Raw genomic sequence first — 17,536 nt, 5'->3', positions numbered from 1 at the left:
TTGATTTGGTACAAGCCATGATGATAAAACGATTATAATATAAGATAATGTAGAACCCAGGTCCCAGATATTATATGTTTGTGACAGATGGCGTCAGGCATACACACGGCTATGGATTATTATTATTATTATTATCTATAGCCGTGGGCATATATGAATATCCTATGTTTATTTTAATATTTTTATTATTTTATTATAATATAGATAATGATAAATGAATGGGCGATTAATTAATAATTATTATTCTTCCACTAAAAAAGTAAAAATTAATAGTGTTTCAATTTAATCACCATCCAAGATTCCAATTTTGTAGTCGTTTTTGTACTTTAGTATATGTAAATAAGCAATAAATTTCCATTTCTAGTCCAATTCAATTTATTTAACATATTACAAAATATTTAATTTTCTCTTTCGCTTACATCATTTATCTAAAATGACAGAAAACAAAGAATCTAAAGAAACAAAATTTAAAGGTAATTTTCAAATACTATTTAATCTTTCTTTTAAATAAATAAAAATTTGAATTAGTTTTTGATAATATGATGCACAATATTTGTAGAATTGGTATCCTACAGTGAACCGGCTCTTCGCAATAACTCTTCAGTCGTTGAATACTGTCGTACTTCAATGTCTGCTTTATCTGGGTGTACTGCTGGCATTCTCGGATTGACTGGATTATCTGGATTCATATTCTACATATTTTCTGTTTTAGCGTTATGGGTAAACTCACATTGATATATAATTATAATTTTTTTTTTTGAAATCTAGATAATTTAGGTTGTATGCCAAAAATCTCCTATTCAACTTATTACAAAAGTCATGTTTTGAAATGACGTAATGTTTGCATGCCAGAATAATAGGATCTTTAACAATTACTGGTTTAAAAAAATATATTTTATTTACTCTTATCACTATTAATGATTTGATTTACAGAACAAATTCATAACCCTGAACAAAATTTAAACCCATTTTTGGATACTGTTCTTCATTCATCATATTAGTTAACCATTACATTTTATCCCTTTCATAAAAGCAATTTGTTTAATTTTTCTTAATTAATAATTCACATTTCTTGATATGATGTATTATTGAAATGCCCTATCTATAAGGATATACAAATTACTTTTACATAAAATACATAAAATGAGTTCCATTTGGACATATTTTAAATTGTATTTTAAAATAAAATTATGTTTTTACTTTTGAATTTTTGAAACGTATCGTTTAAAATACACTTGAACTATAGAACTACATATTATCTAAGTTTGAAAATTATATTCACTCATTTTTGGACCCTTATCTACTGCTACAGCAAAAATAAATTTCACAGTAAAAAAAAATTTACTTGTTACAAAAAAAGTATATCAAAATTGATTTCTATAAGTTGTTAATCACTTTATTGTAAATCAAAGTACAGATAAATTAAGCGTGGACAGTCTGATACAACTTCATCAACTTCTTTACATCAAGAATAAATGTCGAGGTTCAAATTATTCATTAATAATTAAATACATGTTTTAATACATAAGAATCAGTGGCACAACCAGAAATTTTTCTTAGGGTGCCTAACAAAATAAATTGTTTTAATTTATATAAACACTAAGTATATGGTTTTACTAATAATACTATTATATGTGCCACTGATAAGAATTTAACTAATTTTAGTACTGAAAAAGCATAATACTTAATACACACACACATTTGGATTTAATTAACTATTTTTTTTTTTTAGGGTTTGTTGTTGTTCAAAGCAGGAAATTTGTGGCAAAAATATTTCCTCAACAGACACAGTCTATTAACAGGAGGTTTTTTCAGTGGACTTTTTGTATCCTTTTTATAAAATACATTTTTTTTAAAGTTACAAAGATTTGTAAATATAATATATATTCAGGAACGAATTAACATTGTCTTTAATATTAAACTGGTGACATTCATTTTTATATATTATTCTTAACAACCTTAAAAAACACAATTTTTTTCTAAAAGTGAAGTATATTAAACTATTGTTGTCAATACTTTAAATCAATTTAATATAAATTTAATGTATAAAAATAAAGTTACATTCAACTCCCTAAAAACATATCTATGTTATAAAAATCAAATTGTAAATAGCTGCATAATTACTATGTATGTATTATTTGGAACATGAAAAGTTGTTTGTTTCACATGTTAGACTCATCTATGAATATATTTTTCAAATTTTATGCAAACACAGTTGTTGCACAATGCAATACCCACACCACTATTTGATAAAAATGTATACTTTTTTGTTAATAAAAATAAAACAAAATGCTGTTTGGGCCATTAGATTATGATTAGTGTTTGTTCACTAAACAATAAAATCTCGATTTATTACTTGTCATTAAAAATCCATAGTTATGATTATGATTATTTTTAATTTATAATTTTGTTAATGTGAACCTGAATATATTAATTAGTTGTTACAAACATATGAAATTATTACAAAATTGTTATTAATTTCCTTAATTAAATATTTTTAGACATATGTATTATTTTGGACGTATCCTTTTTGAATTTAATCAATACAACAATTTTAATTAGATATTTTCACAATTTTTAGTTATATTTGACACAGTGGTGGGCACAAAATGTGTGATAAAGGGTAGTCTTCATCCATGATATTTTTTCAATTTCAACTTAAAACAGTGACTATAAAATGTATTTTTAATGTTCAAAACAGTTTATGTTAAGAATTCAGCCACATTCCTTCTATCCCCATCCCCACTACCTAATACAAAATCATTGGCAACCACTAATTTGGGCATTTGACGTGATTGAGCTTATATTGAAAGTCCTCAGTTCACCTCTTATAATCCTCCCCCTCCCACCCATAAAAGAATAAAATTAAAGCGCTTACAAGTGGTACATGACTCAGCTTATAGCATGGAAAAAAGGGTAAATTAGAGGTGACCACCAATTGAAGGAGTGGGGAAATAAGTTATAACCTATATGTGAAAACTGATTATTTAGTATTAACCACGATCTAAAGAAGATCTATCTTCTTTACAATATGGTATTAACTATAGTACCTATTTTAATAATAACATACAACAGGTTACAAATATTTTAGTGAATGCCTTTGTTGGGTTATTGGTGCAACAGTTTGGGTAAATTATTAAACTTGCCTCTAAAAATACAAAGTTCACCATAACACTATCTACATTGAAGATGATAAGTTTTGATTTTTTAGCTGACAAATAACACTTAAGACTTGATTTACTACAGTAGCGGTTCCCAAACCATGGGCCGTAGGTACCTATACTATTAAATATTATATACAGGGTGATTCTTTTATCAAACAACACTCATTATTTCAAAAACTATTGACTTTTTCAAATTTTTTTTTTTAAAAATTTAGAACCATCTTGTTCTATACTCTATTCAGTTTAAGTTGACCCACTTGTCAGACGAAAACCGGTCATGATTGCGCATGTCTCGCACTCACTCGCAGCGCTAGTGTCCAATGTCGCCTTACCACCTATTGACTATGACACTGGTCGACTCCGGTCTCCGATAGTTAACGTCGATCGGCGACCAATCACAGATCACCATTCACCGACCAGAAGGGTCTAGCTGTTTCGGCGGCTTAGTATGCGTGCACGAGAGTGGGTCAACTTAAACTGAATAGAGTATAGAACTATATATTTTTTAAATATTTTCACCCTTTCAGGTTAACCATTATCAACTTTTGATTTTCAAATGACAACCTATACTTAAAATTTCATAAACTAAAAAGGTTATTTTTCAATGAATTTTCACGTTTAAATTTTCATTTTTCGTTAATCCGTTTACAAGATATAGCCTCCCAAAGTTGGGTGGTTTTGGGTAATGTTTGTGTGTTATAGGTGTATGTTAGGTGGTATTTACACACAGACACCATATAAGTGTTGTTTGATAAAAGAATCACCCTGTATATATAATATAATTAGGTTTTTTTTAATAAACAATTGTTTTTTTTTATATTTTTTATTCCTAATAACTATATATGCATGTATATATGTATATAGTATATTATATTATAATTTTATGAAAACGTATATAGGTATGCTATGGGTGGGCCTCAAATATTTTTTTACAAAATTAGTGGTCTGCGAAACTAAAAAGGTTGGAAACCGCTGTACTACCTATAGGGTTTCATAGGTTTTTAAAAAATAATTCATTGATTAGGTATAACATTTACATTTTAACTCTGTATTATGGGTTGAAGTATTTAGCAGTTAGCTGCAAATTTAAAACTTCAAAACAATTTTTTATATTATGTATCTGCTAATTCTGCCTCACTGTAACCCATTGACATGTCTCTATGTATGTATAATAATGATGAATGACATAGTATTAAGGTTACATATTACATAAAAATGTATTAGTAGATATTAATAATTATTCTTAACCTTATATTAACAGATTTTTGTATGGTATGGTACATGTCTATTAATTTTATGTTAACGTTTTTTTTTTGTTTTTTTTTTAAGTGTGAAATAAATTGTAAATCTTAGATGTATTATTTTGTGAAAATAAATAATAAAAACAATTTATTGCTTTATAAGATTATATTATAATAATAATAATTTTTTTGTAATAATAATAATATAATATAATATAATATAATAATAAATTATCACTAATTTAACAACATGAAGGTAATTTTTTTAAGTTTACCATAAATGGTTATAAATGTTTGGTTAGGCTGTTTCATTATAATATTATAATAGAATTAATTTTGTAAATAATAAAATTTTAAACAGTCAATCATTATTACTTATTTAATCTAGATTCTACATAGAACACCAGCCTTAAAAAATCAATTAACAATATTTTTGAGACCTAATAGCTAAGTAATAAACAATTATTTGAGGTCATATATTTCACCGAATCCAGTTTTTGTATTGTCTGTTTGGCCATCATCATTGTTTTTGACAATCTCATACTCTTGTAGTTCTGCCTCCAACTCATTTTCCCAATGTTCTTCTACAAACCGGGTCCGTAAATTTTAAATAAACACACAAGGATAGGAAAAGTACTTATAGATCTTATGGGTATAAATTATTATTGCACATTAAGGATATAGGAAAAGCGATTAGAAGAGAAAATACGCTTTTTGGGGGAATGGAAGCGAAGCGCTTAAAGAAAGTCGTCTTGTGGTTGCAATTTGTTGACATCGTTTCAAGCTGTTAACACAATACACACACACACACACATACATATTTGTATAAGTTTAAAAATACTTTCAGTCTACACACATACTTGAATGAATTTCATGTATGTTAGAAAATAAGCATATACTGAATGTTAACCATAGTATGATAATTAAGAAGGGGACATCAAAAAATATAATAATTAAATCATTCAGTAGTAAAATGATTTTACTTACCGATTGCATATAGTAAATTAATTAATTAAATGAAAACTTTAAGTAATTTATATAAATTTGGAACGTTTTAATTAAAAGGTATAAAACAATATTTTATGAATTATGTGAAGTCACCATGCTATTTCAGATGATATAAAAATGTTTAGACTCAATAAATTGGATGTCAAATAATATTAACAATAATAATAAAAAAACAAGGATACATAATAAGATATAGTGCAATGCAAAACTATAAAAAACAAATATAACATAAATAAAAAATTACGCATATGCATTAATTTAATAACAAATTAATAAAAAAAATAAGTGCATTGTTCTAATGTTGATTTAGGGTTTAATAGCAAAAAAAAAATAGTGCATTTTAAAGTTTTAATATAACCATTTTTCAATGTAATAAATAAATGATATTAATTAAACATTTTTTTAAATTTAAATTCGTTTAATACATAATATTTTTGTAATTTTACAATTATAAATTACCACGGGTAATGAGAATCAAAAATTAAAATTAAACAATGCAAATATTTAAATTTATGATAATCTAAAACTATTTTTATATACATGTTCAAATTAATTTTCATCTTTTTCATTTATGTTCTTTATAAAAAAAAGTAAAACAGTCTATAAAAATTGTATAAAACTTATGGGTATTTGGTCCATTACTAGTAATCCAATTTAGAATTTATAGTGACTTTAATAAACGTACAATTTATGATGTACCAGAATTTTGTATTTATTATATAAAATTTTAAAATAATAAGACAATCAGAATTAGTATCAGCCTATATTTAAATAGTTTTTTAATTATTAATGTCAATAAAATTATTTATGATTCTTTGGATATTGACTTTTACTTTGACTTACCATTTTCTGAAGACTCAACGCCCAAACTTTCTTTCAAACTCTTCCTTATTTCATTTATTTCATTTGTATCATGTTCTGCAAATGTGTCTGATACAAACTCTGATTCTTTCATATAATTGTCATTTTTTGTGGTGTCTATTGTTACAATAATAATTTTTTAAAGAAGCAAAATAAAGTGAATGCTAAAAAATAATATGTGCATTATTTCACTAAAATTAGAAGTAAATGGCATAAGACAGGTACTTAAGTCCAAAAATTACTTCATGCAAAAATAAAGCATCAAATTTTTATGAAAATAAACAAAGCTTTATGTTTAATTTTCAATGATAATTTGTCTAATACATAAATTAAAATTGAATGTTAACATTTTCTAAATATTAAAGTTTTAAAATAACTGTTGAATAATGTAAAAGATTTTTTACCTATTAACTACATATTATTACAATAGTTAATATGTATTATGTTTTAAACTATTTATTTATTTATTTAATTACCTGTCAAATCAGAATTGACATTTGATGATGCTGTTTTGTAATCTGTTGTCTCTAGTGATTCCAAATTGCTTGCATTGCAAATTAAATTGACTCTGTAGAAATAGTTTTGCCAGAAACTTTCTTCATTTATTCTAAGTAAAATAATTTCAGATATAAGATACATAGAATTATATTTTGAGAATTAGAACTTACATTTTGGGAACAAGATCAAATCGCATTTTCTCTAAGTTTGGGTCTTCAGCTAAAATAGCCAAAGCGACAGGATATGAAGTTTCATAATTGAAACTAAAATCTACACCTACTGGAGGACTGCGTACAAAATTACGTTTATCCTATAGATATAACACAAGTATAATACCTTATTAGTTATCATACAAATAGTTTTAACATACATGTACAGTTAATTAGTTAACTATATTATGTCATTATGTCATATCTCAAGGCAGGGCCAGCATTATTTTTTGCGAGGCCCTGGGCAAAACTTATTCAAACAATAACCAGCCTATAGGATTTCCTTGTAAAACATTTTTCAATGTAAATTTTAAGCGCGAGGCCTTGGACTATAAATGTCCTGCTTTGCTCTCCCTTTTAACGCTGGCCCTGTCTCAAGGGAAACAGAAAAATGTTTAAGATATCGAGTCTTAGTGTATGGTAAATTCAACGGGTTTCAGTTTACTTTAGAGGTTATAAAAAATTGAAATATCTACGTTTGACACAGTATTGATCTACTTTATTTATAAAATAACATTCTATATAATTAATACTTACTTCAAAACAATTATGATAATTTATGTTATTTAAATTCAAGAACATCATGATTCATGGGGCAAAATGAGAACAAATATGCTACAGAAGCATACACTTTACAATAATTTGATATTTAAATTAATAGATCATTTCAACTAATAAACATAAGGGAATTAATATGAGAGTTATTTGAGTTCTTTCATAATTTTGGGTATATGAAGTTGAATAATTCTATTTAATTCAAAATTAGGGGAAAAAATATTGTCTAAAAGAAATTAATTACCTAGAATTAAGGAATCTTGGTTAAAACGTTATAGTTTTATACTTACTGTAGATAATGCAAGACATTCAGCTTTCACAGCTTCTTCATTTGGGTGACCAATCCAAGGTGGAACAGCAGCAACCTCACTATCTTTTTTATCTTTTAAAAATGACTCTTGTTCTTTGTTTAATTCTCCAAGTATTCCCTTTACAATCATACAAATATACAATCATTACTCAAACATAATTATTATCTATACTCTATCCAGCAAGAGAACGTGCTAATTCTGCAAATATCACTGTGTCACCCAGCTATTGAAAGTGGTTCTCCAACAACAAGTTGCTGCATGGGGAGCACAGAAAAATGATATTAGTTGGCAAGCTTCACATTCTTTTGCTGGGCAGGGTATGTATGTATCATTATAATCATAGTATATTAAAATATTGATAATTAAATCTCAATATGCACTGTAAAGAATATGATCTAATTTAATTTAAATACTCAGATCATATCAAACATAGGTGCATATGTATTTCTTATTCTATTTTATGAGAGATATAAAATTATATAGAATCTAATTTGGTATAATTTACATTTTTGTTTACACCACAACATTACATGTTAACACGTAAGCAAAATTATATTTTTTAACACATCTAGTCATTATTTTTCTTACATTATATACTAGATGATTTCCTAACCCAATGGATGTCTAACCTATCTAAAATACTTTTTATATTTTCAGTGCTCCTCTTTCTTTTTTTTTTTAATAATTGTAATTTATACATTTTTTTAAAAACTTTTATTCAATAAACAGAACCTCCTATAGGTTTATCAAGAGATATTTATATTAATATAATACAATATAGGAATAAAAATTAGTTTTAACACAATACGATTTATAACATTTAGTCATCATCGTTAAATTAAAAATTCATTCAATTTTTGTAGATTAATATAAGTAGACTGTACGAACTGCAAACTATGGAATTTATTGATACTAAAATTTTATGGTATTTTAAGTATTTTATTAATTTATTATTTTTTTAAAAGTACACTAAAACTTATATATTACTGGTATCTATTTATTCAAAAATATACGTAATTGGGATTTAAAAATGTAATTCTAAAATGTTCACAAAAATAATGAAAATCTGTGAAGAAATTAACAATTTAAATGCTTACCTACTCTTTACAAAAAATAATTTGGCTAATTTCTTTGTTATTAAACAAATATTGAAATCTGCATATATTAAAAAATAAGAGCACAATTGTTTTAATAAATTTAATAACTTATACAGTATGAATAAACTGTAATATTGAATAAAAAGTAATAATATTTGAATAGATATTTATAAATTTCTGTTTTTATTTTTAATTATGATTAGTTTTATAAAATTATGTAATACAACTGATACAATTATACAACTCAAAAATAATTTTATATGAACTTATTTCAAACAATATAATCAATACTAACTAATAATATTTTTATACTGATTAATATTATTCACATATTATTAATCAATTAATATATATTTAATTAATCATTGTAACATAAATATTTTTATTTTTTTATTTTTTTTTGCAGTAGTAGGTCAAGGTTGGGAGAAGTTGCTTAAAGCCGTACAATGAGTAGGGTTGGGAAATGCAAGGGGATAGGATGGATCAATAAACTGCTACTGCTATTAAACAGCATCCCTCCCCTTTGAGCACTTCCGTTATACTTATATGCCACAAGAGGGTGGCATAAATGAAAAAAATGATACATTTTTAAATATAGTGCATCCACATACAAGTAAACCTAACCTAACCAGCAAAAATTAACTTATTTATTTTATATATTAGATTGTAATTAATTATTTAAGCTATTAATTACTTGAAATTAATAAATTGTTATGTTTAACAGAAATTAAAAAACAAAAAATAAACAATATTTGAATGTGTATGTGTGTATGATGAATTATAAAAAGCTCTCAATTATGTTAAATTATAAAAAGATTATCAATATAGGTACAACACAATAAAATTAAAATAAATAATATATTGTATTGTAAAGAAAAGACTTACACTATATTAAAAAATTATATTTTATTCTAATAACTTATATATTGACAAATATATTATATAAATATTCTTTAAAATAAAGTAAAAAAACCCGTAAAAAACAACATTTAAGATTCTATACATAAAAAAATAGACAAGTACTTCATACCAATGTTAGTTTTTAAATAAATATGTATGGGTAATTAAAGAGTGATTTCTATTTTACTAAAAGAAATGTTACTTAATAATACATTCCCTATTTTGAGCAGTACATTGGTTCATTTAAATCATGACTACTTGGATTTTACCAAAATATTTGTAGAATTTAAAAACGATTTTGTTAGGTTTATATAAGCAAACACACAGATAAAAAAAATCTATATAAAGGCATCATGATACTTACGTTTTCTCCAACAGTTTTCTTGATTTTAGCTCCTGCTTCACTGACTGTTTTTCCTGCTTTATTCACAGCACTATATAAGAAGCTTCCTATCGATTTTGCTCCTTGTAAAGCTTTAGTTGATACTGGAAATATATATAAAAAAAAAAAAATCAAAGAACATTAGAATACATAACTATATTAAAGAATAAAACAAATGTTAAAGGAATGTTAATGAATTAAGATTAGCTTATGCATAATATTTAACATAAAATTTATGATATCAATTTCATTATCAAGATAAATATTAAATTAAATAAATAATACTGTCATAATATAATTTTTGCTTATATTACCTAGGTACTGTATACTATTTTAATATTGCCTAAACAGTAAACCAAAACCAAATTATTAATGTAATCAGTTATGAAAAATTCTAACCATTTCCTCCTTGATTATTACCCAAATCATCCTCTCCTTCTGAAATAGGAGTATCTGGATCTCCAGTAGCACTAAAACATAGTAAATTAAAATAAATATTATATTTTCTTTAAAGAAATAATTTATAATTCACCTAGAGTTATCGTCATCTTTCTCTTTAAAACTTTCTTTGGCAGCTTCTTGTAAAAGTTCTGCAGGGGGATCTGGTACAACTTCACTGTCACTTTTACGCAAGCCAGATATACCACTTCCCAACCAACTGGACATTTGATTTTTCACATTTCCCAACATCTCTAGTTTACTGGGCGGTTTTGATGGGCTAAAAATAATAAATACATTAGCTGTGTAAATACCAAAAATCAGACACACAATCAAAATACCTACCTAATGTTTTAATTTTTATTAATAACTTACCTTAAATCTTCTTTTTTTTCAATGTACTCCTCTGGCTGTTCAGTCTTTGGTGATGGTACAGTTTCTTCTACATCCTCTTGCTTTTTACCGATCCAGCTACTCATCTGACTAGTGATTCCGTTAAACATTTTAACAACAGTTTTTTTTTTTACACTGAACTTACGAAAACTTATAAGTAAATATCAAAGATTTTAGTTCGTATATAAATATATATTGCTTAACAGAAACGGTAATTATTGCTATTGATGTATAGAAAACTGTTTGAACACAAAATGATTTTGAAATGTTTATGTATAAATGGAATTAATAGCTACGGAACGGATGGCAATATTTTTCGAAATGTATGCGAACGTGACGCCAACTAAGCAACGACATAGGTCCGTCCAATAGTACGTCGGAGACTTGACTGTTCAGTGTTCTGTCAACACGGAGTACGGAACTACGGACTACCGAGTAGTGATTATATAGTGAGTACTGAGTAGTGAGTAGTTGTAGTGTAGTACGCACGGGCAACACAGGAAAAACAGTACGCGGTAATCGATTTAAATTTAGAGAAAAAGATTTGGTACGGTGGTGTACTATTGTAGCTCTTTGATACAGATTTTACGTCATTTTGTACGTTATCAGTGTGGACTGTGATAAACGTACCTATTTAAACAGTTCAATCACAGATTATGTGGTTAAATTAAATTAAATTAAATTCTGTGGTTCAACTTCCCATTACCATAGATATTATCTATGTCCATTACATAAAATGATGTTGGATTCTATTTCTGGATAGCCTCCCTCTTCATGTTATTGTTATTTAGTATTATTTCTGATTTTTTTTCTAATTTATTTTACCTTATTACCTTAAAGCTTATTGTAGTATAGATTGTAAATATTTTTATTTTTTTAAGTAAAATACAGCGAGATTCGATAAAATCATTGAACGGTTATTGTTAATTGTAATTATTATAGGTATTTTAAAATCTGAAGTGTTTGGTGTTTCAAGTATTTACTATTTGAACATTGTTCTGAATATCAATATGAGTAATGACTAATGAGTAATGACAAATGACTAATTTTACCTACTACTAATTTTTACTAACTATAATTGTATATTGTCACTGTCAATAGTATATTAAAAAAATACATATAGTATGTAGTATATGAATATAGTCGCAGTCAACTTTCAGTGTAACCGTGTATTGACTGTATTGTCACAACTGAAGGTTCAAAAGGGTCTTCAACACTTTAAAGTTCTAATTTGTCACCACTTATTTTTTAGGTCTACGTCAAACTATTAGTAAGATACCTACAATCAATTTCAAATTTGTGAAATAATTAAACTTAAATGAATACAATTTTGGACATAACCACGTAACCACCTATATGACATAAGTCATAATATAAATAATTCGTTGTAAACTTATAAATTATAACATATTTCCTTAATTGTTAGACACATATTAGAAAAATTGCAAAGATATTTTTTTATTTCAGCCAACAGGTCGCGCTTAATTTTTATCATTAATATGAAGTGTGTTAAAAATTTAAAATGTGTATAAATTGTAAAATGTTATTAAGTAGGTACAAGGTGCCAATCATACACAATAGACATATAAATATTTATATGTCTAATGTCTATGATGCCAATCAATTATTGCAGTAATGCAGTCTTTTATATTCTAAGATTTTTTAATTTTAGTAGTAATGAGTAAAGCCTTTGAGATTCAGAAAATATTTACAATTACAACCCGGGGTTGGTAAATTGAGTCCCAAATGACCCTAACTCGGTAAATTGAGTCCCTGGGAAAAAAATGTAGTAGGTAATTTGAGTCCCACGGAAAAACGATTTATATGCATTTAAAATTTAAAAATATGCACTATACAATTTTTATTTGTGATTTGTAGACATTCATTGACTGCATGTACCTATATGATTTTGAATATAGCAACATGCATTTTAATTGAATTTTTGTTAATTATATAATTATTTTTTATGCAATAAAAATGCATGTTGCTATTTTCAAAATCATATACATGCAGTCAATAAATGTCCACAAATCACAAATAAAAATTTTATAGTGCACATTTTTAAATTTTAAATGCATATAAATCGTTTTCCCTGGGACTCAACTTACCTACTACCTATTTTTTCCCCGGGACTCAATTTACCGCTTTCAAAATGTACCAAACTTATCTCGAACTCAATTTACCTAGCCCCGCGGGTTTTATCACTCACCAAGGAAGGGGGGATAATTGAGGTTCAAAAATTTACGTAATTGTGTTTTAAATCTATATAAAATTTTAATTACCATATGTTTTAACTAATATGTAAATCTTTTTTTTTTTTTTTGTTAAGTATTTATTTCTAAATCCTGTAATTCCTTATTTTCTTATCTCGATATTTTTGAGAAATACTTTGAATTTTCAATTTCGACAAATCTTAATTCAGAAACTACACTATAAGTCTAAAAGCAGTGACGGTGCTATGATTCGCGAGGCCCTATGCAATTTATAAAAACAAGGCCCTCTTCTCCATCTCTTGGACAAGTGACAACGAAAACATAATGTTACAATCGTACAAAACGCCAATAAACAATTGCGAGGCCCTGTGCGGTTACACTTCGTGCCCACCCATGGCACCGATACTGACTAAAAGTTAAATATTGAAGAATTTTTCTATTATTTATCGTATTGAGTAGTGCTAAGCACTAAATCCGAATCAATCCATATCCGGATGACCGATCTTCGTAGCAGTGCATAGATTAGATTAATCATTAAATTGATTTAAAAAAGGTATGCTTTCAATTTTCTACCGTAATAATTTATACGAACTAAAATGTAAATTAAAACACATATTTTATGAGAGGTTTACGTTAGCCAATTATTTTCTCAAATATAATATGAAAAAGGTTAATAAAAATATTTTATTGCATATTTATAAAATCCCAATGCATCCTCATTTAGTACATTTATCCCGATATTGGCTATTTTGGAGGAGTTTTCAAAAACTGAACTTAGCATCTTTAGCACAGAATTCATTTTTACAGATTCGGGCGAACACAGCATATCTTCTAAAAACGAATTACATTGCTTTCGTGGTCATAAAATATTAACAACGAATTAAAAGTAGTGTATAAAAATTAATGATAATCGATGATAATCTACATTATGCACCTATAAGTGATATCCCCTTTATAAAAACTAAAATCAAACCATAACAAACTCGCTAGGTATCATAATTCATAAATCACCTCAAAGTTGAGGATGGAAATATTTTTTTTAAATCTTAGTCAGGTGATAACAAACACAAACAGCACATTATTGACTATTGTACATGACTTTGAATTGGTTTTAGCCGTTTTAGGTTTATATTTGTAGCAATGTAGGATAATGTAATTTGTTAATATTAACGTTTAAAATTTCTGATGGGACGTTTTAAGAGATGAGGTTTTATAATTTATATCCTATTGACCACCTCCCTACTATTGTCAATAACGCCATGATCGTGGCAAGTCTGACGCCCAAAATGCTATATAATCTGTACCCGCCAATGGCCAATCCATTATTTTGTTTTGCACACGGTCAGCGTGTTGTCCGTCTCACCTATGGTATTAGCACCACAAATCGATGCCTTGGAAGAATAACCGTCAAAAAGATAACACGAAGCTATTTACTTCGGTAAATCAATAAACCAGCAACGTTGAGCTTTGTACTTATATAAAAAAAGGGAGTTTCGTCGTGTTATTTTAATGTCTGATTACGTGTTTTTTCCTCCATTCCAACACTCCAAACGCATTAATTACGCGTAAAGGCTTTAATATTAAATAATATTAACAAACATTATAAAAAAAAATATGGTAAACGCATACAACAATATAAAAAATGCTAACAATATTTGTAAATTAGTTCATCACTCCCAACTATTTTGTTATATAGGTACTCAATAATTCGAAGGTTTCAAAAACCGAAAATCGTGTGTCATGTTCAATATAACACGCAGCTAAATCAGTTCATATTATATTTTTAGAAGTACATAATTTCTGTAATCTATATTCTATGTTGTTATTTAGTTTGTGCCTACCCTGCAATACAGTAAAATAGTATGAATTTTATATAGGTAGTTATAACTTTATAAGAGAGCCTAACTAGGTTCTCTAGTTATAATCGTATGTATTGATGACATTACTCTACATTATTCAACATTTCAACATTTTTCCGTTTACCTCTATATTTTATTATGATAAAATATTATTATCTATTACTCGTTATATTATCTAAAATCCAGTAAAATGTTTAAACAAAAAATAATATATGTTTATTATAACATATTTTAATGCATCCACTGAGATTTTCATTTATTGGATTAATTATAGCCAACAGGTATTGTATTGGCAGTATTATTTACATCACGTCAAGTCATCAAAGTGCCCAAGTTCGGACTTATTAATACAGCATTTAATTATTTATTGTTATACATGAATACGTTAAGGATTAAATGAACTATACAGTGGAAAGCTACGTAATCCTTGATTACCATAAATAATAATACATAAACGTGGGTTGGGACTGGCCGTGGAGTGAGAATTTGGCGACTAGTTGCACGTGCATAGCTGCCTGCAGGCTGTAGAAAAGGCGTGTTTGGTGTTTCCCAGGGTCATTATTGTTTTTCTTTTAATAAGCTAAGTCGCAGTTGTATGAATGCAACCAAAGTAAACAAATCGACATAATATGTGGCAATTTTGAAAAACGTTTTATTTATTATATTGTGTTAATTAATTTGTATTATATATAATATATATTTATGTATGCTGTAATACTGTATAAGTCGTATATGTTTATGGTTTTCCCGTACATCGTTATCGACGGGCACCGGACCATTATATTGTATTACTATTTGTGTTATATTTGACAGGATACGTTACATCCATCTGTTGTAACCTATAACCTGAAATTAACTATAATAGTATAGTTCAGTTGGTGGGGCCATGCCCCCACTCGCCCCCACCAAGTAACGCGCCCTCAGAAGCTTACCACGCCCACCAGCCAACCGTAGAAAGTTACATGCGCTAGGCTTACTTAGCAGCCAACAGTAGGGTTTATCCACCGTGCAAGCGCAGAAACACCTCTGCGGTACCCTATATAACCCAGTGCGCTGCATTCTGAACGCCAGTTTTACAGCAATCCGGATCGGAACAGCAACCAACTGGAAGAAAAGTCAACTACCATACCAGGCACCTGGGGCTCGGCCCCTGGTAATAACATGTTAGACCATAGCAGCCAAATGGACCAGGCCGGCCAGTCTTGACCCCAGCGGAAGCGTCTGCAAAGACCTCCGCTGCCAGTGGCGGGCCAACCGTCAAGAAACTTAATGTGGCAGGCCCCCTCCAGGCCTCAGGCTGACTCAGAATTCCAACGGACACGATCGGAACATTCGGAACACCAAACTGAGGGAGTAGCTTATCAAAGCGAGGTCCATCATCATAAGTGTTACATCCAGCGCGAAGATCGTGATGGATAAAACTGGGACGACATCTTGCGGCCCCATCTTGAGCTTCTTCTGACGCGTTAACGGCAGTTGACTCGCTTCTAGAGAAGAATGGCAACGTCGTGGGCTTGCCCAAACACAACCTACCTTCGGCCGGTGTCTCCAGTGAGAAGACCCACGTCCGACGCCAACACAGATATAGAACTTACCTCAGGGTTTTGGGACAGCCAGGGCTCGAGAACGGCCGCCCCCTAGCCAACGTAAGAGGAGTTCGAAGGCCTCAGCCTCCCAGTTCCCTCCAAGACCGAGGCTGATACCGCCATGGCAAGCTCTAGGCAAGCGAAAACAACGATGACTGCAGTGGCCCTCCGCTCGCAGCCGACGAGATTTTCGAACAAGGCACCAGCTATTCCCACCAGGAACGCTGATGAGGGGCAAGACTTACCGGGACACAATCCTGGTGGTCCGCAACTGTGGCCTATCCAGAGAAGACATTGGGACTAACGTCACAATGAGGCAGACGCGGGACGGATGTCTCCTCCTCCCGAAAGGCGTGAGTTCGACCTCTGCCGCGAAAAACATCGTTTCGGCTATGTCATCCAGGCTCGGTAACTCCGTCGGCAAGGTAAAGCAGCTTGGACTACAGGTCGAGGTGGAAGTTGATATCGATGCAGCCGCCACAGCTGTGACGCCATCCCCGGGCTGGACGACCCAGTGGCGAAAGTCGACAGGGAGGTCATCTACAGCGACGTCAGGATATGGGGTACCCGTTCAGGTCAACAGATTGCTACGGCAAGATGCCCAAGCACTTGGCCGTGATCATCACCAGGGTCCCAATCGGGTGGACCATGTTCCGCGTACGCCGTACCTCCGGGGAGGTGTTTCCGACTGCAAGGCAGCTGACAGAACCGGTGCTTGCTTGAACTGGAGACGCTATGAAGGATTGCATGGAAGCAGACGATCTGTGCGTTGTATGTGAGTCCGTTGGGCTCCCGAAAATTCCCCACAAGCCAGGTTCGGG

The 17,536-nt window shown here is 29.4% G+C and overlaps 2 protein-coding genes across 4 annotated transcripts; one reads left to right on the top strand and one right to left on the bottom strand.

Moving 5' to 3' along the window:
• Positions 1 to 173: 173 nt before the first annotated feature.
• Positions 174 to 4,556, top strand: EMC6 (ER membrane protein complex subunit 6). Its single transcript, XM_015524921.2, has 5 exons — positions 174 to 473; positions 560 to 720; positions 1,733 to 1,825; positions 2,502 to 2,521; positions 4,426 to 4,556. The coding sequence occupies exons 1-5, from the start codon at positions 434 to 436 to the stop codon at positions 4,454 to 4,456; spliced, it is 345 nt and encodes a 114-aa protein (XP_015380407.1). The 5' UTR covers positions 174 to 433; the 3' UTR covers positions 4,457 to 4,556.
• Positions 4,553 to 11,581, bottom strand: LOC107174031 (Synapse-associated protein 47kD). Of its 3 annotated transcripts, none has more exons than XM_015524832.2 (9): positions 11,040 to 11,581; positions 10,759 to 10,944; positions 10,626 to 10,696; positions 10,209 to 10,330; positions 7,827 to 7,964; positions 6,943 to 7,082; positions 6,751 to 6,881; positions 6,257 to 6,391; positions 4,553 to 4,989 (listed from the first exon to the last, which is right to left on the bottom strand). In XM_015524832.2, exons 1-9 carry the CDS (start codon positions 11,165 to 11,167, stop codon positions 4,868 to 4,870), a joined length of 1,173 nt encoding a protein of 390 aa, XP_015380318.2. In that variant the 5' UTR covers positions 11,168 to 11,581; the 3' UTR covers positions 4,553 to 4,867. The 3 variants fall into 3 exon arrangements, with proteins under 3 accessions (XP_015380318.2, XP_015380326.2, XP_015380334.2); XM_015524840.2 differs by having other exon boundaries at positions 4,553 to 5,189; positions 11,040 to 11,577; XM_015524848.2 differs by lacking the exon at positions 6,257 to 6,391 and having other exon boundaries at positions 11,040 to 11,579.
• Positions 11,582 to 17,536: the final 5,955 nt, after the last annotated feature.

This window comes from Diuraphis noxia, unplaced genomic scaffold (assembly GCF_037042655.1).
Source record: "Diuraphis noxia isolate RWA-SAM2 unplaced genomic scaffold, SU_Dnox_SAM2 contig0004, whole genome shotgun sequence".
Taxonomy (NCBI): Eukaryota; Metazoa; Arthropoda; class Insecta; order Hemiptera; family Aphididae; genus Diuraphis; species Diuraphis noxia.
Note: the sequence above shows the minus strand (reverse complement) of the source record. Positions and strands in the feature narration are given on the sequence as shown.

Coding starts and splice junctions, on each gene's coding strand:
- LOC107174031 (XM_015524832.2), bottom strand. CDS start 11,167: ATGTTTAACGGAATCACTAGTCAGATGAGTAGCTGGATCGGTAAAAAG. Junction 7,965..10,208: donor AGAAAACTGTTGGAGAAAAC/GTAAGTATCATG, acceptor ATGATTGTAAAG/GGAATACTTGGAGAATTAAA. Junction 6,882..6,942: donor TTTGATCTTGTTCCCAAAAT/GTAAGTTCTAAT, acceptor TATTTTACTTAG/AATAAATGAAGAAAGTTTCT.
- EMC6 (XM_015524921.2), top strand. CDS start 434: ATGACAGAAAACAAAGAATCTAAAGAAACAAAATTTAAAG. Junction 721..1,732: donor TTTCTGTTTTAGCGTTATGG/GTAAACTCACAT, acceptor TTTTTTTTTTAG/GGTTTGTTGTTGTTCAAAGC. Junction 1,826..2,501: donor GTTTTTTCAGTGGACTTTTT/GTATCCTTTTTA, acceptor AAATATTTTTAG/ACATATGTATTATTTTGGAC.